This window comes from Zophobas morio, unplaced genomic scaffold (assembly GCF_036711695.1).
Source record: "Zophobas morio isolate AGI-343-1 ecotype UQ-CSIRO unplaced genomic scaffold, CSIRO_AGI_Zmor_V1 ptg000023l, whole genome shotgun sequence".
Classification (NCBI taxonomy): domain Eukaryota; kingdom Metazoa; phylum Arthropoda; class Insecta; order Coleoptera; family Tenebrionidae; genus Zophobas; species Zophobas morio.
Window position 1 is genome coordinate 14333336 of NW_026972128.1, and position 27526 is coordinate 14360861.

General features: G+C 36.6%; 1 protein-coding gene across 2 annotated transcripts; it reads right to left on the reverse strand.

The window, feature by feature from the left end:
• Positions 1-1147: 1147 nt before the first annotated feature.
• Positions 1148-27039, reverse strand: LOC135134266 (uncharacterized). Of its 2 annotated transcripts, XM_064062890.1 has the most exons (3): positions 26892-27039; positions 5281-5555; positions 1148-3911 (listed from the first exon to the last, which is right to left on the reverse strand). In XM_064062890.1, the coding sequence occupies exon 3, from the start codon at positions 3900-3902 to the stop codon at positions 2943-2945; it is 960 nt and encodes a 319-aa protein (XP_063918960.1). In that variant the 5' UTR covers positions 3903-3911; positions 5281-5555; positions 26892-27039; the 3' UTR covers positions 1148-2942. The 2 variants fall into 2 exon arrangements, with proteins under 2 accessions (XP_063918960.1, XP_063918959.1); XM_064062889.1 differs by lacking the exon at positions 5281-5555.
• Positions 27040-27526: the final 487 nt, after the last annotated feature.

Sequence of the window (27526 nt, forward strand, 5' to 3'; positions counted from 1 at the left end):
AAAATTTCGGAGATTATCCATCTGCCTAATAAAAATCCAGGACCGCAGACAAACGGACACAATACTTCCTTTGCTTGCGCTAGGGAAGTAAAAAATAGAACAAGAAAAATACAGAACCACAATTTTGTTTAACTGCAAAAAAGACTTATGTCATTTGAAGAATCCGTGCACCAGCTGCATTTGACGTTATGCATAAATAAATACATATGTTTAGAGGTTAAAAAAATTGTAATTTTGTATATGCAACCAGCAATGTAGTAGAAAGTGTTACTACAAGATGAACGTTTTTATATTTCCCGCCCATTTTAGAAGTATATTTTCGACCTACTTTCAGGTTTTGCTTTTTTCTGTTGCACAGAATATAAGTTCTACATTTTTTTTTGCTTAATTTTCATTCGTCACAAATTATGTTCAACTGTTACATAGGGATCCCTACCGTATAGACAAAAAATCTGGCTTCTTCCTGTTCGTGTAGTTAACCATTTTAACAACAGATGACACCACATAGCTTGAACCTTTCATCGAGAATCATATACTTTGTACGCTTCAGTTATATGTATATGAGTTATATCATACCTCATACAAATTTATGAATTTCAAGGGGTTCACCGCCGTGTTCAACCACCGCAACCACAATTATTAGTAATTTATAACGATACAAAGTCGGACTTGTCTCGTTACCCTACATCACTAGATGCTAGACTAAGCAAATAAATATTGAATAATGCCCGTAAATTAAATATTTACAATTTGTGTAGTATTTTGCTTTCTTTTTGTTTGTTATTGTTAAAAGTTACTGGCTAACGAATAAGAAAAATTCGACCCTGGCCAGTCGGTACTGAAGCCACAAATCTTGTTAATTGCTAGAACCCACCCCACTGTAAAAAAATAAATGGACGGAGTATACCTACAACTAATACCTGTAGAACCTTCGGTACGTCCCCGTTTTCGTAACAAGTTTTCCTGTTTGTCTTTAATGACCATATTTCCTATTTGAACTGAAATTTTACCAACCTTTTTGTAAAATTAGCTACAACTAGCTACATGTTTATATTTTCACTGGTAGAACTGTCAATAATCAAAGACTCCATTCTTTGGTTATTTCATTATATTAAAACATAAAAATATAAAACAAGAAATGAGGTAATATGTATATATACCGATTTATTTTTTTAACACTAACATATTACATGATATCACATGTTACTTGCACACAATCAAGTGTTGTACGTAATTATTATTGACGTCACGTCGATGTGGGACGAAGTACAAGTACTTTACTTAAACTATAGGCTTAAATTTTCAGGAGAATTATGCACAGTAATAAATAAATTGTCGTTGTGTTAATATGTAATAAATAAAAATTTGGCTTTAAATTAGGCACGATTTATCCTGAAAATTCAAGCATCGAAACAACATGTTTCAAAAAATCTTTTATTGCAATCTTATCAAAATATTTAAATTTCTGTGCACATATAATTTCTTTTAGAATAAAAAACACAGCTATTTTTCATAAAACTGTATAATATTGATTGCCTCATGGTTCAATTTTTCTATTTTACAGAGGTGGAATAAAATTGCAATTTCAACAACTTAAGTTATCGTACCACAACAATTTCTTATTTCAATACTTTAAATATATAACAGTATTTAATTGTGCCCTTGTATTGTTATTTGTTACAAACTAATTTTTCTTTTTAGTTCAATGATGTTAACACATCGTTTTTATAAATAAATATCACCATAAAATTTGTATCATTCACGACTGTGCTCCAATAAAATTATTGATCGCGTTAGCAGCTTTGCCTGTGTCATTGTTTCCCTTAACCAGAGAACGTTTTTTTTTTTTTAATTTAGAAAAATATACGTTCAGTGTTTTGTAATAAGTCGGGTTAACGTTAAAGGAGCACAGTTTGAACATAGCTTTTAAAAAATACAAAAATTGAAATGAAGTGTCATGGCAAGAAACTGGACAGCTCCTTTTCCAGCAACGACGGTTGATGAAAAAGAAGCTTCATAGAGAATTAACTAGCTAAATAACATGGTGTACACCTACAAACATCTCATTGTCGCCATCATCTAAGAAGTTTTGGGACGGTTTGAACAAGTATTTAAGTTAACCATTTCGCTTTTAAGTTCTTTTTTTTAATATATAGTAATACTGGCTCACATTTATGTTCTTCTAGATAATGGACAATGACGGACTAGATTCATCCTCCCAGCTGTTGAAATTTGTAACATTCAAATCTACATTTATAGAAACATCGACAGAATAACTTAGGTTTTGCAGTTTTTGACATTACATATTAGATAAAAAAATATTTCTAAGTGCTACGGTAACTTTAAAATTGAAGAAAGGAACATCGGGTAGTATAGTTTTGAACCATCAGTTGATGATGAAATTGTCGTTATCGCTTTCACGATTCAGTCAAAAATGAATAGAATAAATGTTAGGAAGGTGTTTTTGTTCGCTGCGGCTTCAGCCTGGGAGTTATTTGTTACGTGTAGAACCATATTGCCAATTTAATTAATAAATTCACACATCATTTAAAATATATGTATAACATAGAATTATTTACAAATATAGACCTAGTTAGAAATCTTCTCTTATGTACATTATGCACATTATATTACAAAATTATATACAGAGGAATGCCCCGACGGGTCAGTAACACGAAATAATATCAATAAACAAATAAAACTCATGTATTGAGCCTTAGTTAAGTTAATTGAGCGATGGAGATCAATCCGTTACGATAAGTCTGGTAGGAAGCAGAGTACTTCCGACTTGCCTAAGTACCTCAGTCCAATCGCTAGGTAAAGAACGCTAAATAGAATATAAAAATAAAAACAGTCAACAATAGCTGCACAATTCCTGCACTGCACTGATGTCTTTAACTAAGTGATCACAACCTGAGGAAAGCGGAAGCACCAACATTCTGCTACGTACCCCCGACGAGGACGTGCATGAAGCCGTCCCACTCATTGTCCGTTCGCGACGTCGACGGCTCCTTCCACTCGGGGGGATCACTCGCCAGCCCCAGCTCCGCGTAGAGCTCGTTGTTGTTGAGAGACTCTAGATCCGTTTGGGAAGTTAGGCTGAGCACGGAGCCCCAGTTGATCGGACGCGCCATCTCGTCGTCGCCGAGGCCCGAGTCGGTGTCGGGGGCGGCGGACGGGAAGGGAGTGGCACGCCCCGACGGGCACGCCACCTCCCGCAGGCTCTGCTCGTAGCCGGGCTCGGGCACGGGCGAAGGGCGGCTGGGCGGCGACAGCTCGGGCAGCGCGTAGCTGGGTTCGGGGGGTTCCGCCTCCATCTCCCGTTCGAGACGCCGCAGGGTGTTGCAGATGAGCACCGAGCGCCGCAGCGAGGGGTCCGAGCACTGCCGGTACCGCGCCAGCTTGCACATGGACAGGTTGAGCACCGCCAGCCGTCGCTGCCGGTAGCAGGGCACGTGACACCACCGCGTCCGTCCGTCGCAGCACCGCGTCCGCACGGGCGGCGGGGAAGCACCGAGTTCCAGGTACGATTTTCCGTTCTCCTCGCAGCGGATGGTCTGCTGCTGGGGGGGCTGGTAGTACTGCCAGTAGTCGGACTGGTACCGACCGAACGGTGGCTGGGCGAATCTCGCGGGTTCCGGTACGGCGACGCATCGGTCGTCGTCCGAGAGCTCGTCGTCGAACTCGTCCTCATCTTCGTAGTCGTCGCTGCTGCTGGATAACAGAGTCGCCGCCAACGATGGCGTCGGCGACCTCCAGGTGTCGCTCGGCACCGCCACGGCTTGGAGGCGTGCTATGCAATCGTCGGCCTCCCATCGACCTGTCTTTGGAGGGGAGGAATCTCCAGGAGCTGTCGCCGCTTCTAACTTACGTTTCCCTGTAGTCGCCTGCAGACCCATCATGGCACAATTCTGAAACAAACGGATGCGCTGTTGAATATTTTCACGAGAAAACGAGACGTCACATTATATTATGATCAAAATTAATACACCAAAATCAAGAAGATTTTAAACAAGTATCGATTCCTTATTTTTATCGACTTGATGCTCTCATGTATGTCGCCAAATGTGGATGCATTTAAATTACACTATTAACAACAATTTAATAACTAATTAATACATTTTTCATAATAAAAAGCCAATCTCTGTTTTTTTTTTGTTGTTAATGGTGAAATTCTGTTTTTCAAAATGGTGATGAAATAACGCACTCAAAGCATGTATAAAAAACATTCACTATATGTATACTGAGCTTCTAAAAAATCTTTAATGGCCTCATTTTGTTGCCATAGCAACAACGTAGTTGCCTTTACTATTGGAAGATCAAACTTGCAATCTTGCTAAAAAACTGTTTTCTCCTATCACAATTTTCACATATGAAGATTTAATTACTTTTGCTACAGAAATTTACTGTCAAACTATATAACTGTTAGCAGCGGATGAGCAACCTAATTCGTGATAGCAGAATGTTCTGTTTTGTGTCTATACTTGACCGATCCAATTGTGTAAAAATTTATTGACTTGTGAATGTCTTGACATTCAAATTTTTACAGACCGAGAGAAATAGATTAAGGATTTAATAAGTATCGACATACGTATTCTGGAACCAAACCACCTGCGATCGCAAATTATGTTGCTCATCCGTTATCATCCTCAGCCAATATGAATATAAATACAACTGATAAAACACGTAATAAGAAAGTTTTCTTTTTCATGTTTTGAAATTTTTAAAAGTTGTTATGCTTTATAAGATTATGATCTTGTCTTATATCGAATATACAAGGTTATTCACGAAAAACACGCCCAAAACATTCAAAACGCAACCAGAAATACAAATTCAAAACCAAACACCAAAGTTTTACTTAAAAAATATGATAATAAAACTCACAATACAAATGCATTGTAGGTTTCATTTTGAATTTTTTGGGCGTGGCTTCTCCTTATAACCCTGTATTATATTCTATTATATCTTATTTGCTTTGCCACTGATGTGCTCAAAGATAATAGTAAAAATTTAAACAACAATGTGAAAACATCTTATTGACTTTAGCTATGTTGGATGTGGAGAATTAGTCTTATTTTTATCATTGTTTTTAATCATATGGGGCTATGTGTTATTGTGTTCGTGTATCTACCACGAACTATGTAGTTCTTTGGACAATAAATTTTTTATTATTAATGTTATTATTATTTCAGACCCACCACTGGCCCGGAAATGACCGGCATTCAGGCAAAACTTCTATCATCATAGTATTATTCGAGTTCGTTGATGGTAGTGACTTACAATTCACTTCTATATCCAGGTTCGGTTATTTCGATTTTGCAATCTTCTTCGACAGCTAATTTGGGTCTTAAATATTGTGTCGCTCCATAACAGAGATCTTAAGACAATTTGTTGATCTTGCCGATTTGATCAGATAAAGTACATCTTGTTGGTCCTAAGGAGTGAACAGTTTGCACCCTTCAACAAAAGTACCTCTTCGTCATGTCTAGGCAACATTTTTCCACTTAATGTTTGGAAGCATCATTCCGCGATATGCGCTTCTAGTAATATTATTTCTGTGGGACAAGAGAAAAATTACACATCTCAAAACAATATTCCTCCTAATATATTAAAATCCGAAAGTTCGTCACCAAATAGCTTAAAACTTAGTTCCGCTTTTTTTTCTTACTTTATAAAAAAAAATCAGCCGAGATAACGAAATCACAAAAGTTACGAACTGTTTAGTCTGTAGTTGGCGGGAAGTCACGTTCACTTGAAATGAAACCATGTTACTACCCTTTAATCGTTGGTACCGAAATGTCAAAGTCAACTTCCCATATTAATTACAGCTTCTGGATATTGCATTATAAAATTCTAAAGTTCCGACACTTTATTAAAACAGTAAATTCAAAAGCGAACAATCATTGTGTATATTGGGTTGCCTACATATACACTTCATAGACGCTATTTATGTAAGCAGAGATTTGACAATACAAAAATGTCTGTATTTATAAGACGAAGTGTTCATTTAGCATTATCTTAAGCTATCAGTTTAAATAATATTTTGATTAATTAATTTTATAATCATTACAATTTTCACGGCTAGGTGCTATATACTTTTGAACAACGAAATTTTCCAACGACTCCGTTCTTACTACACACGACTTAAAAATCAGCTTAGTGGTAACTATTCGTTTGAAAAATAGCGTTCTCCGCAGATTTACTATATTTTAAATTTGAACATGCTATGCCGTCGGGACATTATAACCTGCTAGTGAAACTGCCACAAATAAGGCATTAAAACTAAAGTCGAAGTGAACGTCAAATAAGTTTTGTCCAACTCTTTAGACTTTATATGAACGCTTTCTATTTAATTTAGTTATTCCTGCGCGAGCGAAGTCCTGCAGTCAGTCAGTAGCGAGTGGCCTGGCCATAGGCCGGTCTCTCGAAGGCCGCTTGGTCGTAACTCGTCGCATGAGAAACTACTCTCCTCAAGGTTATCGGTATTAATCCTTATCCCAACACACCTTGCGCAATTATTACAGGAATATTGTCTCCTCCCCCGGTCAGAACAAGATTAAACAATATTTTTCCAAGAGAAATTAACATATACGAACAAAAACCGAGGTTGCTAACAACAGAACCTTGAACTCTACATTTTACAAGTAGTTCACATGGCTGTCCCTGGGAAAAACGTTTTCCAAAGTGGATTTATTTTACTTATTTTTAATCAGTTTTATTGTTATATTAGTGTTGTCAGTTTAATTGGTAGCAAATTTTCGATAATTTTCTGTTTTCATGTTCGATGTAAAGAATATCTTTATATGAGAGAGATAACCCCGCATCACAAGATATTATTTATATTTGCAAGTAGCTATTAAACTTTAGCTTAGTCTGGTGTGTAAAGACTGATATATTTTTAAAAAGGCGCGACAGTCGTTGACAATTCTAATCGTTTTATTAGATTTCGACCGTGATGCTGATTACAAAATTCACACCAAGAAACATAATTTGGACAGGTTTTGCTGTTTCCGATTTAATATATTGTTTTTGTGTTACACATAGACTGGAATTGTTTTAATGTATTTGTAACATCTATGAATGAATATAATAAATCAATGCTTGGCTACGACACGAAAGAAAAAAGGAAACAACAGGGTGTTAACAAATGAGCACTTCCTTATCCATTTGTAATGATTGCTCAGTCGGTGGATATAATTTTATTAACGAATCAGTTTAGCAGAATATAAATCATCTTAATACTATCAAGTTATAAAAATCAAAATTTATCTGTTTCGTGTGAAATTTTTGTAATTCTGTACACTGTTAATTTGTCCACGTATGTATCTCACTTTTTTTTTGTTATTTTTGATAAGATTTTCTTTAAATAAAATACTCAATGAACATTTTTAAAGAGAACACCGGGTTAGATTTAGATCTGTATACACACGAAGGTATTTACTATATTATAAAAAATAATCCAACGATAAATGTTACATCTGAAACTCGTAATGACTCCTGATCGAATTAAAAAATTGATATTGTAATCTCACGATCACAAATCAAAATTCAAAATTTCGGCAATGTAACAGATGAGATCTTAAATATATTGTAATATGTTATTAAATATAGGAAAGGTCAACTGTAAATAAAATGCTCCTAAAAGTGGCTTGTTATACAGCCGATATTTAGAAATTTAAGTTGTAACCTTGATATATAAAATGCCTTCTACAGTCAATAAAATTTTGTTTCACAATTTGCAGCTACTAATGTTTAAAAAATTGAGAGAAAATACTGCCATTTGGATCAATAATTCGAGGCGGTATAACTCTAATCGTGAGAGCAATTTTGTTGTGGACAATTCGGTTATTCTAATTCCCTATGCTGTCGGGTTTTCGCCATCTTATATGTTTTTTGTCAATCAGAGAGAAGGAAAAAATATGGAACTATAACATCAACTCTGGAACGTCGTTCTTTTCACTCCAGTTACATATCTTTTCAATTCAATTACAACTAAACATTCAAATTAGTATAGAAAATTCGTTTCTAAAATGGAGCTAAAAATTCCGAAAAATAATTCTGCCCCAACTGTACTTGAACCAAAAAAAAAAGGTAACAATTCCAATTAGCATTTAACAATAACCGATCTTGTTAAAACTTTTTTTGTATGAAATCCGTTTTTGTCCCCGCTAAAAAAAAATTATTGTAAAACAGACATCACCTGTTACTTTAGAATCTAAATTGATTCGCTTTTTGTCACGGCCTCTGGAACCAACCGCAATTTTATGGCTATATAACAATAATCACCAAAAATGAAGTCACTGAAAATTTATTATTCAGGACTTGGAACAGCAATATGATAAATTATTTCTTTCCAAGACCTCCCGCGGCCTGAAATTCATTCATTTCTCGAAGCTTATTTAATAGAATTACTCTAATGGTATCAATTTGGTATGAAGTTACAAACAAAAAAACTCGAAATACGAAATATTTTTATGCATTTTAAATACAGCGGGACTTCCCTATCCCTTCGCATACAAAAAACGGATCTTCGAACGAACCCACAGACCAAATGGTGGATGGGACTGCATCGACTTTACCTGAAGTTTTGAGAAAAGAACGACATCAGGGCTACAGTTAACGCAGGTAAAAACTATCCTCGTTTAAGGGTGCTGAAGCATCTGCTTCGCATTCGAACATCCTGCCGCTTTTGCTGCATGCAAATGTATTCAGAAGGCAATAATGACTACTCTTTGTAAATAATCTATGAGGTTCAATAAAGCACTCGAAGTCAAGAAATGATTACTGGACTGGCTAGACTTCTAGTTACAAGTATACAGTTCAGTTCAAATTTTGATTTTTGCAAATTCTTCGATTAATATAGCAGTGTATTTAAATCCGTCTATTTTTCAAAGTACTAACAATCTCCCGCCAAAAATATTTTTTTTAAAATACAAAAATTATTTCCAATGGATTAATCGAAGAGCGGTTTTTCACATTACGAGGCAGCCTTATTGTGAAAGATATGTGACGTAATTTGATGACGACGAGACGGTGAGTCAAATCTGAAATACAGTTTTCCATTACTCTCTTGCGTTCCCCGAAGTGTGGATGAAATTCAGGGCTGGCAGGCAGGCAGGCAACCGGGATTAGTAAGAGGGGCCCCCGCCTGGGGTAGCGGCCCTAACGCGGTCGAGGGCTCACACAACGCAGGGAACTTCCCTCTACAAAAGCGGGGTCGGTAACGTCGCCCGGCCGGCGCTATACACACACCACCAGGCCTTATGGCACGATCTGCGGCTCTCAAACTTTTCCAACGACTCACAGGGATGATTCGTTTTGGAAATATGCTAGTCGAGCAGTTGGAATGCCGAAATCTAAATCCTAGTTAGGTGGTAGTTTTGTGATTGATTATATTTTCACGATACACTGCCATCAGGTGTAGAAATATACGTAACGCAGCATGAAATTTGTTTGGATAATAATCAATAAATGCGTATTTCTCCAAACACTGAATAATTTACGGAAAAAATGTTTTCGAATTTATATCATTGTATCAAGGATGTTTTAGCATATTCTGCATTTAATTAATTATCCATAAAAATGCAGGAGACCGGAGACAGAAGTCCGCAAAAATCTAGAGCTTATATTTATGTACATATACAGGGCTTTCACAAATTATTTATACCCAAGTGTGCACCGATTTGTTCTGCCTCTTTCGGAGTGTGTAACTGTAATGGCAACGAAAGTTCAATTATCATAATTATTCCGACAGATAAAATATTATGTTAATCAAATCAAATCACATCACGGGTTGTACGAAACATTTATGAAAGCCCTTACGTGAATTTGAAAAAAAGGTTAATAAAAATATCAACGTTAATCGAATTATCAGTTACTTTAACAACGTTTCAAATACAGATCAATGTAAGGAAAATCTATTATGAGTTGCCGAATACAAATGCAGCCCTTCAAGCTTTTACTTTTTGCCTTTTTTTATTCTTGGCTATTATTTAGGACTGAAAAATGGGAGTAGTGTCTCCAGAAAAATCGAAATAGTAAAATATATAAAGTATAAAACGATATATTCGTTGAGAACGTCACTTTTTCTGTTTGGTTGAATTGATAATTTGTCAGCCACCGACAATTGATAGTTTTAATTGATACTTAAATTAACGTTCATAATGAGATACCCTTCAAAAAATTCGAAATTACAAAGTACTGAATGTTAAAAATAGGAATGGACACATCTTCATTCTAATTGAAACAAATTTATTTATCTTTTATCGAAGAATATTGCAACAAATTAATTTTTTGCAGAAATTTGAACAAAAATTCGAAAAATGGAAAATCACTTTATACAGTCAGCTTGTCTCAAAGCTCTACCTCGACATGGTGACACTTCTTGACACCAAGAATGATACAGAAACATTTATATTTCATTGCAATTCGACTTCGATCACGGTTATTTTCGATCATGCGTTAGATGTGCAAAGTCCACGCTCTAACAATTGAAAATTTACGCACATTTTGATAAAAATGAATAATGTTAGACTAAAAAACAAGATTTTCAAGTTTTAAACAATAGGAGTAATCATATAACAATTTATTTTTCTACTATTTTCACTTCTTTGTGTAGAAAGCACGTAAGTGGGTGCTTTTGTTGAAACTACTGTACCATTCAGTAGTTTCGACAAATCCCTCCGCCGATCCGGCATGGAAAAACGCACGTAACTGTATGCTTGTTGGTTTTGCAATGTTTTAAACCGTTCTTGGAAAGTGTAGTGTTCGTTTTGGTGCCACTGGCACGTCGAGAACGAGGGTAACTTGGATGACTGGCGTTCGCTAGTGGATTGGCCGCATCGACGCATGCGTCGTTCTTTATCATTGTAACAACGTCGTGCAGAAACATCGCTAAATGGGGAAATTTCCATGTTGCTTGTTCGCCGCTGGAAACGGAGGTTATGTTTGAATGTTACTTGGGAGACCAAAGCACGTTTCGCCTCCGTGTGATAACGCACAGCGACGTTTTCTTTTAATTTAATATTGACGGATAGTCAATTTGAAAATTACAATTAAGCTTTGATTAAAAAAAAAATTAAATGTTTTGAAAATCGAGGTTTGTTTAAACAATTAACGACAATACGCCGTTGCTCAAGTACTTTTCCTTCGCGGCCTACTTTACGCAACTGACACTACCTGGCTCCATCTACCGTTGGTTCAATCGGTACCAACCAGCAGACTCGCAACATTGTTATTAACAAAACCGCCGCTGACGGTAATGAGAATTCGGCGAAGGATTTTATATCTATTTACGTGTTGTCCCACAACTGATGTTTACTAATTAAACGTAACCACTTGACGAAATCATAACGCGTGAAAAAGGAAAAAATGCATTTGTATAAGCCAACTCAGCTGATAAGAGCAAGTCACAAGGGCTGCATAAATCTACCCCGCTATCATTTGTCATTTTCAAATATCACGAGGATATTACGACTACGTCTCCTAGAGAAGGAGCACCGATCCGTCCTACGTTGAGCAAACAAGGACGGAGCAACGGGAAATTTACAAAGCGAAAACGCTCTAAAAACTCTACAGCGATCTACGAAATGAGAAAAGACTGCAAAAAGGGTGTTTTGTCTACCATACACCAAGTTGACTTTTGAACGTACGTTGATACTTTGAGCGTCTTCGCGGAAAAATGTACGGGAGATTTTTCGGTTTAACTTTACCGTTTAATTAAAATGGAACAACGAGATTGGAAAATATATACGTTGGTATAACAAAGTGAAAACGTTATCAGAGCAAAAAATCTACGAGCTTAGTTATCACGGCGTACGTATTATTGTGATTGTGATAAGTGGCGATAATTTTCCAAAATTGGATGTTGTGTTAAAATGACGTGGGACACAAATACGGGTAGCGAAAAGTTTGTAAAAAGATTAAAAAACGTTCCGCAGGTGAAAGTTTTGCGTGTATTAATCAGGATTGCTTTTAATTAGTATGGGTAAAATGTGGATACGGGAAGAAAAAATGAAAAGTCGATGTGGAGTAAAGTCGGTCCGGGGCTGAGCGTTGCCAACCCTCCTCATCAAATTACCCTAACTCAAACTAAACTAAAAGCCGGGATAGAACAAAATATGACTCAACAAACTTTAAAATTGTCCCTTCCATACGGCTCAAAGCTGTTTTCCCCATTAATTTCCTTTAGAGGGGAACAAAGTTCAAAACGGCCCAAAAATATATTCCCGGAGTTCACCCTCGCTCTCTCCCGAACCTGACAAAAACGGAATTCACGTCACAAAAAGCCTGGCACGGCAGTAAAAAGCTCTCCCGCTTCCACGGAAAGAACAGGAGGGGATCCGTGCTCCGTGTAGAATATTTCAAATTAAAATCGAGCAACCCGAGAGCACCGTTCGCATTTTGTTTTTGCCGGTTGTTGAGTACTAACGGGGTAACGTAGGCGCGTTGCTATGACGACGAGCCAATAGCAAAGCGACTCTCCCCTCCAACGCTCCGCCGTCATGTTCACGCGATTTGCTTTTATACATCAGTATTTTTTTACGTTCGTTCTTAATTTTGCCGAGCGGCTCGAAGGCAGCGTTTGCTCATTGCAAATATTAACCGAAGCCGCTGTTGGGACCACGGTTTTTGCTTTATTTTCGAAAAAGCGACGCCGGAACTTCCGCCAACGGCGCCCGCGCAAGCACCGCCCACGTCAAATATCCGATATCAATACCGAAACGGCCCCCACCACCCGTGAAACAAAAAAAGCACGTGGTGCTGGCTAATGCAATTATCCTTATTTTGTTTGGATACTCTTGTCAAAATTCACGTGGGCACGCCACCACACCGAGAATAAAGGCATCGTCTTTAATTCGATCGTTCGGAGCCGGATGAGACGCCGTCGAGACCGTCCTTCGACGGCTCCGAAAACCCAGCGCCCAGCGACCACAGCCGTTCCCACCCATGGCATGACGAGTACCATTAGCGCTGGAAGAACCAACGCGGTTGTGAAATCATCGAGAAGCCGAGAACTGTGACGCAGCTGCTATAGAAAGCAAATCTTGGAAGCGTCCGAGCCCTCGATCAAAGCTTGACGCAATCCCACGTGCAAGCATTCAAACAAGTGAAGCTTTCGGTCACATGACCGTAAAGTAGCGCCTCCTGCATCATTCAAGCGAACGACAAATCAACGACTTTTTTTCACAATAATGCGATTGCCAGCTACGTCAGTATCTTTGCGCTACCGCTAGAGAAAAGTTCAGAGCTTGGCCTTCTTTTATCCGAATCAAGCCGGCTACGGACTCGTTCGGCCGAAGTCGTCCGGTTCGTTCTGCTGTTCCGACGCCACGAACGAATGCGATCTCGTCGAGGCTCATTTTCTCTTATCGCTAGACCGGAGGCCCAGGCAAGGGGAGAGCTGTACGTACCAAAATCGCTCGCTGCTCGAACGATTTGCACGGAGCGTACGCGAATACCGTCCTTACGGCGTGACATTGCGCAGATATTGTGCCTCTAAAACAAACACCGTTCCAACTTTCTTTAGCTTGGCGTTATTACAGCGTAGAACGAATGTTTTTTAACCACTTGTTTACCTCATTGCTTATATCGAGACCATCATACGATGCTTAATTGATGGTTGGGTTGCATTGATCGAGGCGCGTGCCGGAATTTATACGACGGATTCGACCGAAAAAATCCGCACATTTTTTTTCGACGGCGTTTACGACACTCGCTTTACACAGGGCCGGATTGGGTTCGGAAATACCGGGCATTCCCAACGGACTCTAGCCAAATACCACATGTAATCTTGTTTACGGATCAATTTTGCACGATCAAAAATTGCACTGATGCATTCATTGTTCCACAAAAGGAATTAGATGATGACTTTTAACAATCATTAAATACAAAGAATTCATCATATATATAAATAATTATACCACCGACATTACAATAAATTCACCAAAACATCCATACTCTCCTAATAGTGTAACAACAAGCAGAAATATACAGGATGATGAATTTTTCATTTCTCCTTATAGGATTTCGGTAACGACAGAGAATACAGACAAATTGGGAAATGTACAACTTCTATTCCTATTCTCAAAAGTTTCTCAAATACACTGATTTATCATTTTCGAAAAATTCACATATCTCATCTTTTTCTTTGTAAATTTTAAAACTCGCCCAAAAAAATTAATTTAGGCAGACATAATTTGATGTCCTAGTCGATTCCTGAGGTTCGAATTCGATTCCCAAGCATTTTCTTTTTTTTATTGATCAAATTAAGAACGATTCACTCCATTTTCTCGAAAATGTGTCCATACAGTAATGTCGCGCCGGCTATATTTAATAATAAACAATAATAACAACTACCCATTCCGTTTTGCGGAGATAAGATCAATCAAATGCATTGATCTTCCGCCGATGTTGGTTATCTATACGTTCTTAATAGCCCAATTTTTTCGAAGCATAAATATAAACAGTCGAGGTTAAGCATGTTCTGAGAATACATGTTTTCCCTTTGGTCATTTACCTTAAATATATTTCAATTGTCCGCACTTGTGCTGACCACGCCCCCTTGGAATTTGGGCTCCCGCGGCACAGAGGTTACGGGGGTGTTATTTACGCTACTAGGTAGAATGCTTCTTTACCTGTACTCTTAACACTGTAGAGATATCTTTATTTCAATTTATAGGGATCATCATAAAAACAATTAAATTTCGCAAAATTAGAATTCATCATTTTTCGAAGAAGTTATATTTGTTGGATTGCATTTTTTCTGTTTAAACAACCTTTCTACACTTCGATCGAGTTTGATTTTTGTGGGAAACACTTCTTCTAATAAGAACCCATGAAACTTTAGCTACAACTTTAAATAAAAATATAAGTGTAGTAAAGGTAAAGAAGCATGCTATGCGTATATTTCAAGTGATTTTTTCCCTTACAAAATTATCAACATTTTAGCAAGGACACGCAGATCAATTTGGATAGGTATAGTACAATACTATTGACTGTACTGGATTCCCAAATTTTCTGGAAAATGGGGTGAGCCGTTGTTGATTTCATCAATAAAATAAATTGCCTTATCCATTAATCCCTGTATACGCAATTCTAAAAAGATGAATGCATCGATAAACCTTCAGTATAGACTCTTTTTTTTGCTTTGTAAATGTTATACAATTTTAAATTTTCCCCAAAAATCTATATATATGTCTAGACTAAAATATCAAGACTGATTCATAAATCACAAGTATAGGAGTATGTTATTTTATAACGTTTAAATAACATTTACTACGCAAAATTCTGAAAAGACGTCTCACATTGTTTGTAGGGACCACTAAACAAACTTTGGTTAGCGTTTTCCTATCTACACGATAAAATTTGACAACAATGCGTAGTTTCGGAGAATGTCTAATAAATAGCGAATTTTTTTATGATGTAGGGGTCATGAAACATGGACAAACCTTAAAGTAGCCATTCCTTCTTTACGCCCGGCAAGTAAAAATTCAATGCAATTTATATAAATGAGAAAATGACAAAGAATGGTTTCTAGATTTTGACAGTGAAAATCTTTTGAACGACTGGTATCAATAATTATGATTCATAATATATCTGCTGGTGATTCCTTATCAAATTGATCAAATCATAAAGAAATTATTCACATCAATGAAGCTGATCTAAACAACTTCTAAACGATAATCAACTAATTTTATTTTCAATTAGGCTTATTTTTGTAGTTCTGACTGAAATACAGGTGGTGCATAAAGTCTACAAACTTCGGTTTTAATCTGCAACTTTTAATTTTAATACACTCAGTTTATCTAGTTCTTATTAACCACCAGAATTGATTATTTTGTTTAATTAATTTGTTCTAATTAATAAAATTGATACATGCACTTCTAGTCTTTTGGAGAATCTGAAATTAATTAACCAAAAGCGGTCAAAGATAATTTAAGCGCCTAAACTACTTCAGAATTACTCCTATAAAATGTATACCCAGAAGACATGAAGAACAAAATCAGTTAGTCGTTCGTCAGTCATCCAATTACTCTCGCTCTTCGCCGTGTCATCAATTGACAGGGCCGACGCCTGTAATGTCGTAATGAAAGCGACAAACAGCGCTGTCATAACCTAAAATAGAAGTAGATCCAAGTGCACGGCAAGTCGAGCGAGATAAAGGGACCTTCTCCGCATCCCGATGGTCAACTTTGACCCGTTGCAATTCTAGCAGTAAGCAACAGCGGTGATGCACAGAATGACTTGTCATGCTGCATCAAACCACGTGGTTTGCGACAGATCACGTGATGTACAGACACCGCGGATTCTGTTTACAGTGCATGTAGATTCTTCCCATGGCAAATAGGATGCAATTTGTACCTCTGACTGATAATATTAATGCAAGCAAGTTGATTTCTTTGTTGTATCAATGGAACTGGTGTCGATTCACTTGATAACAATACTTGCGATAAGGATAAACGTCACAAGTGCGAATTACGTTCAATCAAGTTTTAAAGATTTATTGACTTGTTAGATAATTATGACTTTTATGTATTTTCAATGTGACGAAACTATGAGAACAAAATACACTTCAAATACTGAAAATATGCGGTATTTATTTGGATTATGTCAATAAGGAGGGTACGATAGAAACGCGGTTACCTATCTTAAATCTTATCTGTAGCTGTTAACAGTGATTAGGATAGTAATGTTTAAAATGAGCAATAGTCAAAAAAATAAGTTTGGATTGTACTGTTCCTCAAATCAGTATTTGATTATGACACGGTGATGTCTAAATTAAAGGAAAGAAACACCAATTCAATTTATGTACGAAAATTTTACAGTACTCATGACACTTTGACACTTTCTTAATAAATAAATGTATTATTAGATTGTACTAAAAGGGATAGTCGCTCATTGTTCAATCCCTTCTGAATAAATGACAGTCAAAAGAAATTTTGTGAATTTGTGGCATTTAAAAAGAAATCACATTTCGACATAACAAATTCCTATTTTCAAATTAGTTCCCAATAGGAGTTCTTAAGCGCCTTATGGGACTGAAGTTTGCTATTTTAACTTTTTTACACATGACGATTTTTTTGTTGTGTTTATCATCGAAGGTTAATCTTAGCTTGCGGTATAGTTTTTGTATAAAAGCTTACGTTAAAATAAAATAATTCCAACACAAGACCCGCCGTTTTTATAAAGCTATTTACATTCTTATTAATTCGTGTCTTTAACCATGTTCGAGTAATTAAATATATTGAAATTTAATTATACGATTCGCCGGCCCTAAATAACTCGATCGGATGTTGTCGTTTATTAATGATGTACAAGCGCGTTCCTTCTGCCGAAAATTAAAAGGGAATTATATCAATGAACCGATAAAAACAACAAATTAGTAAGAGCTCATAAAATAATAATTACCACTAGCGGAAGTGAGTTTACGCTAATGACGTCTACATCGATTTATGAATGGAATATAAAAATACGATGTAAGTATTTAATAAGATGTCATATCAACAAAACAAACAATTAATATTAGGTTGACCCAGGTTAGTTAACACTTTAATTTATTTCATCACATTTACAGCTTTATTATGTAAATAAGCTATTGAGATAAAAAAGATTAGTTTTTACAATTGTGTTGAGTTTATTATGTAGATATTTGTTTATATAATGGTCTTACTACCGAGATCTTTGAACCCAATTCCAATAATAATAAATCAATGGCAAATCAGGTGTTTCTTTTAATTCATGATGATTAATGATTACGATATCTTAATCGTTCGGAATAGACGCTGACGTTGGAGAGAAAAACAACGACCGGTCTTCCACGCGCCTAAATCATTAAATGATCCGCTGAAATAATTTCATAACTGACAGAAGAAAGTTTCGCCAACTTTGAACCAGAAATAAAAATAGTAAAATTACATGAAAGTAGGAGAACTTTTAGCTTTTCATATGAGCTTTTATAGAAGACGTAACTTTCACTAGTACTTCATAAGAATTCCGCGTAATAAGAGTAACCATCAACTTGTAAAATTGTAGCATTGAACATCGCCCAAGAACGAATTTCCCAGTTCCGTTTTCGTACGAATTGTGGGAACTACACGGAGAGAACTCAATCGTTACTCGTAAAATAAAAATTCAAAACTAAAAGTGAAAATGTATTATCGTTTAAAAATTTACACCCCATAACGACAATGGGCGAGGCAATCTTAAGTGTTAACGATAATTGGCGAAACAAATGTGTTTTAAAAATTTTGTGGACGATTTATGAAAGCTATTTATGTATGGCTGATTGGGTTTTCTCAATGGTGCATAAACCGTAATAATGCGGCCATTATTAAACTAACACACATCCCTTTTTCAGGCAATCGTGTACTATCCTTTTTTCAGGCTAAACAACTTGTGACTTCCCTACTTTGCCAAAACAATGTATCGGGCATTAAGTTGAGCAATATTGTGGTTAAGGTCACGACCTAAATCCTTGCCGACTTGACATGAGGAATAATTGAACACTTTCCGTCGTACTGGTGATAGAAAGGCAAACTTACAACACTACGAATGCATACATTTTATGAATATACAAAATAACTTATAATGTGTCAGTCGAAAGACTCTTCGTCCTTTCGAGACGTGAAAGCTTTAAATACAAAACACGCAGCAAGCAATAGAAGCGGTTTCGATAAACCAGTATTTTTCCAAAAGATTAAGTTTTAATTAAAAAAAAAAAAAAAAACAATGTTTTAGAATATTTAGTAAGTTTAGATGCTATTATTGATTTAAAAATGTGATAAAAACTATGGTTCCGATTTGTCGGTCATTTTCCAATAATTAAGAGTACAATTTCGCTGATGAAATTTACGTTAAAATACGTGAACCCTTCAAAAATTAAAACAAAATGCGTACGCAATGTGCTAGTTTTGAAAAATGACATAGAAATAATGCAAGTAGGTTAATTACGTAGTGTAATTTTTGAACTAAAACTATTATAGTTTTAGTTTTTTAAGCTCATTATTTATGTTTTACCACGCCTGCTTTTATCAACGTGTTTTTATTTATTTATAGTAATGTGCTTGGTTAATTAAATTTTATTAACAAAATTGAGTTTTACATTTCTGAACATATACTTCTACATTAATTTAAATTAAGTATCACACAAAGCCAAACTAGTAATTTTTTACGGTTTTAGGTATAATGTGACACATTCCCTTCAAACCCTCATACCAAATAACAGTAATAACTAAAATTATGTTAATAAACGCTCAAATCCGGAAACGCTGTTTTGCAATATTTTTTAGAAGTTAAGACCGTATGATCAACTAAGCTTAAGACTATGGGGCGATCGCAAAATAAATGAACCGTGTCGTAAATTAGTTCATACGATTACGGAAACAATAAACAGCAATGCAAAATTACGCCGTCTGACACTACGCTTTATAATACATGTGTCTGTCAGAGCATACGTCTGTAGTATTGAGATTTATGATGAAAAAGCGGCAATTCATTTAAATAATACCCACACAGCATTCAACTTATATAAAAGTAAAAACTTTTGGTCATTTTATAATGGTCATTTGACGACTACATCTTATTTACTAAAAACTATTTAGCGAGAGACCTTACAACAATAATTTTAATTTTAAAGTCTGAAAACATTATTTATTTCTATGAAAATATAATCAGTGCTAATACTACACCACCAACCGTCACTGATTAAACATTACCCCTGACGGTTCAAAACTGGATTGAAGTTAATCAACGACCAACCCTAAGTGTACAATTTAATTGAATGTGAAGTTTCAATTTTTGTTATATGTGGCAAAAACGGACCAATTTTCTCTGACACACAACGTGGTTTATAATCATTACTCGATGATTCAAGAATAATGAAATTTGTCATGACTTGGTACACTAGTTGTTAGATAAACTCATGTGCAACTGCCTCAACAAAAATTTGGGCACTTGGAAATAGGAAAATAAGAATGTAAAATTCGCAAGGTTAAGAAAAATTCACGATTCACGAAGTCTGGGCAAAACCGTGAGACTTGAAAATTTCTCGTGAGTATTTAAAAATCAGATTTCCATCTGTTAAAAAAAACCGAACGTGATGGTTTTCCATATGGACCAGAAGAGGTTGCAGTCATTTAATTTCCTCATTTTGCGATTTTGAGCAAGAGGCGTTTTTACTTATTTATTGTCTCGTAGAAGTAGTAAATTACCCTGGCCGTTTTTAACGTGTTTGTCCATTTTTTTTAATGACAATATTAATAAGTTGAAAGATTTATATTGTTAAACTACTGGTAAAGAATTGAAAATTTACGGAAAATGTTTTATATTTACTGAACAATAGAACAAAGCATGTTGCCGAGAGCCAAGTATTGGGATACTGAAGTTTGGTATGTACAATCTAAGTGGTGGAGGACAATCGACGTTAGTGTTCAGCAGGTTCAACAAGGTTTTAACAACACAAGTAATCCAAAGATACAAATATATGACGGACTTCATCATTCATGACTGTCAAATTTTTGGGGTGGACCCTTCAATAAAATCATCGCTAAAGGCATTCGTAGCTATTTCGGCCGGATAACTAAGCTCCTTATTTTTATATTGTAATCCGAAGGGCTCAGAACTAAAGTGGATCAAGTCCAAAAATCATTTTTACGAGAAAAACTGCGTTATGGATAACTTTTTCTGATTTGTTTACAAATTGAGTTACGTCTTAATTTTTTGGGCCTTGATGCACGAAGTCACAATATGCGGAATTTAATTTGAATTATAATTTTGTGGACTTGATCCATTTCAGTTTTGAAATAGTTCTAGTGTTAAATGGAATCAAATAAATTTAGTGTTAAGCGCCAATGAAATATTGCAATAAATTGTTAATAACAAATAAACAATAAATTAGGCATGATCAAAAATTATCTGAATTTAATACTTCATCGTTCAGATATACCTATTCTCGATCAAATCTCATCCGCTTCTCCAGCGATTTATAACAGAGTTTACCGAATAGTGAAATTTCCGTTTCCAAAAATGATTTACAACGTTGCCTGCTTTTGGGTTGCTTGTTCGAAAGGACCAAAAGTTTTGCGAATAGGATGTCGTTGACCATTGTAACCTAAAATACACATCTGATTCATAGAACCTTGGTCTCTTTCAAGCAAGAAATCGGGAAGCAGGTAGGGTTGTAAATTCCATTAGCATAATCCTAAGCCCTTTTCATAAACGAAAACTCGATGGTCACTATTTGACAAATTTTGTTTAAGCTAAGATCACTTCTTTAATATGGGTAATTATTACATTTACGTGCGGTAAAATTACATTTTTTTACAGTGTAGAAATAAAATTGACGCCCAAACAGAAACTTTAGCAAAATTAGTACCTACTAACTAAATCTAACGTAATGTTAAAAAAAAAAAATAAACGAGTATAGCGACGAAAATGAATAATCAAACAGTGACCAAAATCACATTTAAATGAAGTTGTCATAAATGTAATTGGGGAACAAGTGACTACAATTGGCGAAGATTTATAGAAGAAGTGTGATAAAAGTTGAAGTTAGTTTATTGAGCAACGAAGAATTTCTAGAGATTATTGTGACGACGATAAGGACTCCGATTTTTAATTTGTTTTAATGAATTTTAAAACAAAGTGAATTAGTTTTTCCTGTGTTTTGAATTGTTTTAAAAATATCTTAAACCGAACGCATGATTCATAGAACCTTTATTCCTTTCGGGTAAGCAATGGGAGATAGTCCGGGTTGTGCTAACATTACCATACCATAATCCTAAGTGATTTATAGAGGGTTTCCATGAACACGTTTCAATGTCAATGTTCACCAATTCCTGGTCTCTACAGCAGGGCGCGTTATTTAAAATACGTACAGTCGAACTTCTACAACTAGAATTTCCATTGGTCGAATTTCCAATTACCAATAAAATTAAACTAAATTAATTTGTAAGCATCCGTTATAATAAAACTCAGTTTCTAATAACGTTCCTTTTTATTTTCTTTAATTCGAAGTTTGTTTAACTCGAAAGAATTCTAGTGTCCCTTGTAGATTGGACTTCCGGAAGTTCGACTGTATTATGCAGCGAAGTAGTGTAAAAAGAAAGAACGTCGATAGATGTGCATCGTGCGAAAGAGTCGTAAAGAAAGAAAGAAGGAAGAAAAGTTCGTAAAGTGGACCGCGGGCTGGTCGCAGCGTGCATGAATGAAGAATGATGCTCACTTTCGATTACGACATCAAAGAGGGATGAGATTCGATTTCGCATAAGTAGGACGCGAGATAAAGTCAGTAGGTGTGCAGAATGAAGCAGAAGAATGCGTCGGTCGTCGGTCGTCGTTCGTTTCGTCCGGCCGCCGGCAGACACCCATTCATAAGAGCGACGGCCGGTGAAACACCGGCGGCGAAACGAAACACCGCCGAGAGGCCGCGCACTTGCATAACCTGTAACCCGTGCGACCCAAGACATGACAATTGCGGCGCTTTGGCGCGTGCCGACTGTCACTTGTCGGCACGGCCTGCTAGATTAGTGCTACATACACGTGAGCGGCCAATAATGCAATAAAAACGGGCAGAGGGGCGGGCCCACGTGCCGTGGACCCAATCGCGGCTTATTATATCGGAAGTTGCTCGCTGTGACATTACCTGTTCCTTCATTCACTCGGATATCTGGCGGGTTGTGCGAGGTCAGTGGCTGGACCGGCCGCTGCCGATGATTGATGAGGCATGATTTGCCGTTTTATGACGTTTTTACGGCCGATCTAGTTAGCCGATCGCAGGCGGCCTGTCTCCGCGTCCTCCATTGTTCTCGTTTACGATGCTAATTACTGTTTACTCTGCCGGTCTAACAGGTGTTACAGATAAGCCGCGACACGCTCCATCATCGGCGACGGATGCAAAGCACACCTCGACCCGAATGCTAACTACATTTTAAGCGCCACCTCATGACACTTGCCGACAACTTTTGCACAATCGCATAATTTACGATTTGTTCCGCTTTAACGTAAACATCGTCCCATTCATGAAAATCCTTTCCATCTTCGCGAGACTTACTTTACTATATGCGGACACTGTGTTTGCTCTTGCTCGCGCTCACTTCGCCTCAACTTCGCAGCGGATGTCAGAAATTTAAAAAGCTCTTATTCATCTTTATGTTCACTTTAAATGGATGCTATTTTTATCTTTTTACTACGAAGGGAAGAACAAAAATCATACACACGGATTGCGACTACTTTTTTTCAGCTGAATTATTTCGCTCTACTGTTTTTAGACAATATTCGCATTCGTCATCACTCAAAGATATGACTTAAATACGCTAATATTTACAACTATAAATTAAATCTTACTTTAAAACTATTTTTGGTAACTAAATTTTGCCTCGTTCCCTTTTCTTTGGTAATTTATGATGATTAAAATCGGCACAATACGAACGAAATAAAAAATATCCCTCTATTAATAGACGCAGTATGATAAACAGCTAACTTTTGGCGCGTTCACCCTACTAGAAACGATTAGGATGCTTTTATTTTGCCAAAAAGCAGTCTTCTCACCGGATTAAAATTTCTCAAAATGGACTTGAAAATTTTTGGTTGATGACGCTCACTTAAAAAACAAAAACCCGTCCGAAGTTTCAGTGTAAAAAATGCATTCAAAATAGGTACAAGCACAGAAAATAATAGGTACGCAAAATCAAGATTTTAGAAAAGATCATTTTCCCCCAATTTGTTCCTGAAATGCGGAACGTATAAACCGTGTGATTTTTATCAAATTTAATTATTTTTACGTTGTTTGGTAAAAAGTTTAAAACATTTACATATTTTTTTACAAGAACAGTTCGTTTTACAATTCAAAATTTCGTCTGCTATAATTAATAATTTATTCCCAAGTTACCCCTAAAAAATCGATGATGTGATAGTCGCAAAGAGAAAGTTTGTGTTTTTTGATTTCATTTTCGGAAAGTCATTCCTTCATATTATTTCAGTTTTTGAATTCAGTTTGGTATGTATCTCCAGAAGAAAAAATAAAATAATTTGGTACGTATTTAACGACTCAAACAAAAGATATAAATACCCAGGGAACCACAGCCCAGTAAACCGTTTTATTATAACATATGTTAGGATTTTTTTTTAAACTTTAAATTAAGAACATTTAGCATAATAAATAAATAAATAATAATATATAACACGAACTTTTATACTAGTAAATACAGCATTCTACAATCACATATACCTCGGATAAAACATTATCAAATATACAGTATATTTTTTTTAAGTGGCCACAGGGACCCGCATGTTAAATTTTATACCCAGTGTTAATTTATGCTTGAGTAAAGATTCAGAGTTGAAATTTTTACTGGATGTAATTTGGGTCTTCCTTTGCCGATTTTATTACTAACGTTATGCTTTAAATTAAAGGATATTCTTAAAAAAAAAATTATTTAGGTACATATTTTTGTAGGAATTATTGTAGGCAGACATTTATCTGACGTTCCTAAAATTTGATTACTCGTTCGATTACTGCTTTTGACCGACCGAAATTCATCAACATGACGCAGTACACAATTAAAGAAAAAATAGAAATGGTCACTGGATACATTGAAGACTTGTCGATAAGAGAAATTACGCATAATTTTCAAAAAAGGTGCACGGTATATCAAAATATGTATTTATTTTCATCCACAAAGTAGTTGAAGTAAATTTCGGGTAGCGTAAAGTTATAGATTATGATGTGCTCATGTAACACTACGGGGACCAAAAGCTGTACATTATAGTCGTTTATTTCAACACATCGTAATTTTAGATGACACACCGATTATGAAATCTTAACAAAGCTTCGTATGCACGTCATTTAGAGTGCAAAACTACTAACCTAATAAAGATGGCAACTTCTACAAACATTATCACGCAGCAATTTCTGTAATTAAGCTACAACCATTAACGCTTTAAAGTATTAATTCTTAACGAAGAAGGTATAAAAACTGTGGCAGATGAAAGTAGATAAGGAGCAACTTTTTGCACGTCTTGAAGTAAGTGGCATTTATACGCGCTAAGCAAAAATTTGTGCACTGGATATCGTGTAATGATTTAAAATTTACTTTGCAAAATTAGTAGATATAAAACTTTTGTTTCTTAGATTTTTTCCCCAAAAAAACTTTCTCTAATGTTATGCAATTTTTTTAAAGTCACGTTTACATGATGAAAATTATTGGGATTTATCTAACTAATCACAAACAGGGAAACTGAACTAATAAAAAACGTTACAATTTCTGGTTTTAATTGCAGCTTAAAACCTAAACTAGACCAAAGTTCGGACATTTAATTAACCTCGGCTTTACCTGACTGGCGTTCGATATTTAACAAAATCCGTATAATTAGAGCATTACAATAAAACCAAATACAGTGCAAAATAGTTGTGTAGAACAGGGCTTGTGATTAGCTTAAACGTAGTACCGTTCTATTTTTATCGAATTGCAAAGACGCAAGGGGCCCCTCTGGCCCCAAAATAACTCGCCTTAAACCACATCGTACAAATACAGTGCGATTCATTTTAACCATAAAGCCCCGAAACGGCGCGGTATTGCCATTATCAGCGAAACAATGCTGCGACTTCTACGCCGGCTACTCCAAATTCGATCGGAATTCGTAAAGTTCCGATTGCAATTTTCCGCAGGAGCTTTCACTACCGCTGCCAAATTTTGGCGGTATTTAAAAAGTGCAGTTGCACGTTGTAAGTGAACTTACTCATTGAATGAACGCATGTCATTGTGATGTGTACAGCACGGTAGTTACGCCCACCGTTGCCATGGTTACGACACCAACGCGGTGTTATTAGACCCGCTACTAAACAATCGATATTATTATACCAACTTTTCTACTAGCTATAGCTTTTTTCGAAATTGACAACTGAGGAAAATTCAAAAGAAAGTTTCAAAACTGGAATCTGAGTGTGCGAAGGAAGCTCGATTGTCGAGTAAACGGGACTATATTCTCTGGCGTTGTAGAAAGCGGGACACCGCTGGTATCTTTATAATACCTAGAGTTCCGCGAGTATTTTTATTTTAGTTTTTGCTGTTGCGAGAAACTGCCGCTAAAACACTCACTGTTCCACGATACGCGCAGAGATTTTCAAAATTATACTTTCGTCTCGACTATCGGGTTGAGTCACGCCAGGATCAACAAAATAAATATTGATTCAAATACTTAACCTCAAAATGATTCGGCTATTGGATGTGGCGATTTTGAAATAGTTTTCCGTGGGCGTGCTTTTTCTTTATAATTTAAAAAATTAATAAATAAATAAATGCAGAATTCATATAGAGGTCTTCAAAAATGGGGCTCCGTGTTAAATAATGACCAAATTTCCGAAAAAAAAATCAAGTGAGCGTCGTAAACAGCAAACCGTCTGACTCTGGCGCCTGCCCCCTCCACTTTTCTGTCTTGAAGTACAAGACTAATGTCCAAACGCCCATGCCGACTAGTGGGGATGGTGAAGCGCGCTACCTGCCCGCGATGCATGCCCACGCTTCAACTGGTCGACTGTACATAAAACCATTTCAATGCACTGCGATCCCGCTCGTTTCAAAACAAAACACATGCGGAGATAGCATAGGTAACTAGATCGAGTTTGACAGTTGTCACGTGGAATCGAAATTTTCAAAATCCTGACTGAAAATCTCGCTTTCTGTGTCGGAATTTCGCTGAAACGGGTAGTTCGAAGGCACGTCCGACGAAATGTCTGGGAAAACCGCGCGTCGGCCGGCCGAAAAGGCGATTTTTCGGGGTCGGCCCGAATCGAAGAGAGAACAGTTTTTGGCGTTTTTTGGCTTTTTTGTGGAGGTGGGTTTTTGGGGGTTTGTGGGATTTTTTGGGGCTTTTTGAGAAAAAAAGGGACTCACCTGAGATTCAAACCACATGATTAATTCGGGCTTGGGGATGTCATTGTTGCGTAGTGCAACATGTCACTTGAAGAACACACTATCACATGCATGAACTATCGTGCACGGAGCGATACACAGTCTAACAGAGTGCGCAGGCAAAATACGGCAGCGCCAAGACCGGTCTGAAAACATCGGCCGTCCTCGAGAGGCGTCGGCCGCGCTCGGCCCACCTGCATATCATACCCACAGCCGACTGAAAGGTTAGGTTAGATGAAAATATTCCACCTCTGTTCGGGCGGGTTTTGGGACTTTCAAAATAATGCTTCTTTTACCTCCGACATTTCAGCTTCAGCGACGGACGCCTGAAAAAGCTGACCCTAATGTGCGCCAAAACAGCACGCCGCTGCACTCGATTAATAATCAAAACTGAAATTTTTCGGGTTTCGCTTTCGATGTTTGATACATTTTTGCTGAAATTATTTTACAGCAAATCGCTTCAATTATGCAAGTGCAAACAAGTTCAATTAGTCGCGTCCGTGCTGGTTTTCAGCCAGACATACTGACGGTGTTTACGTTTCGGATAACATTTTTCACGCGCTGTTTTTTCGGTTTTTCTTTACTGGAATAATCGCCAACATAATAGCGTATTTATG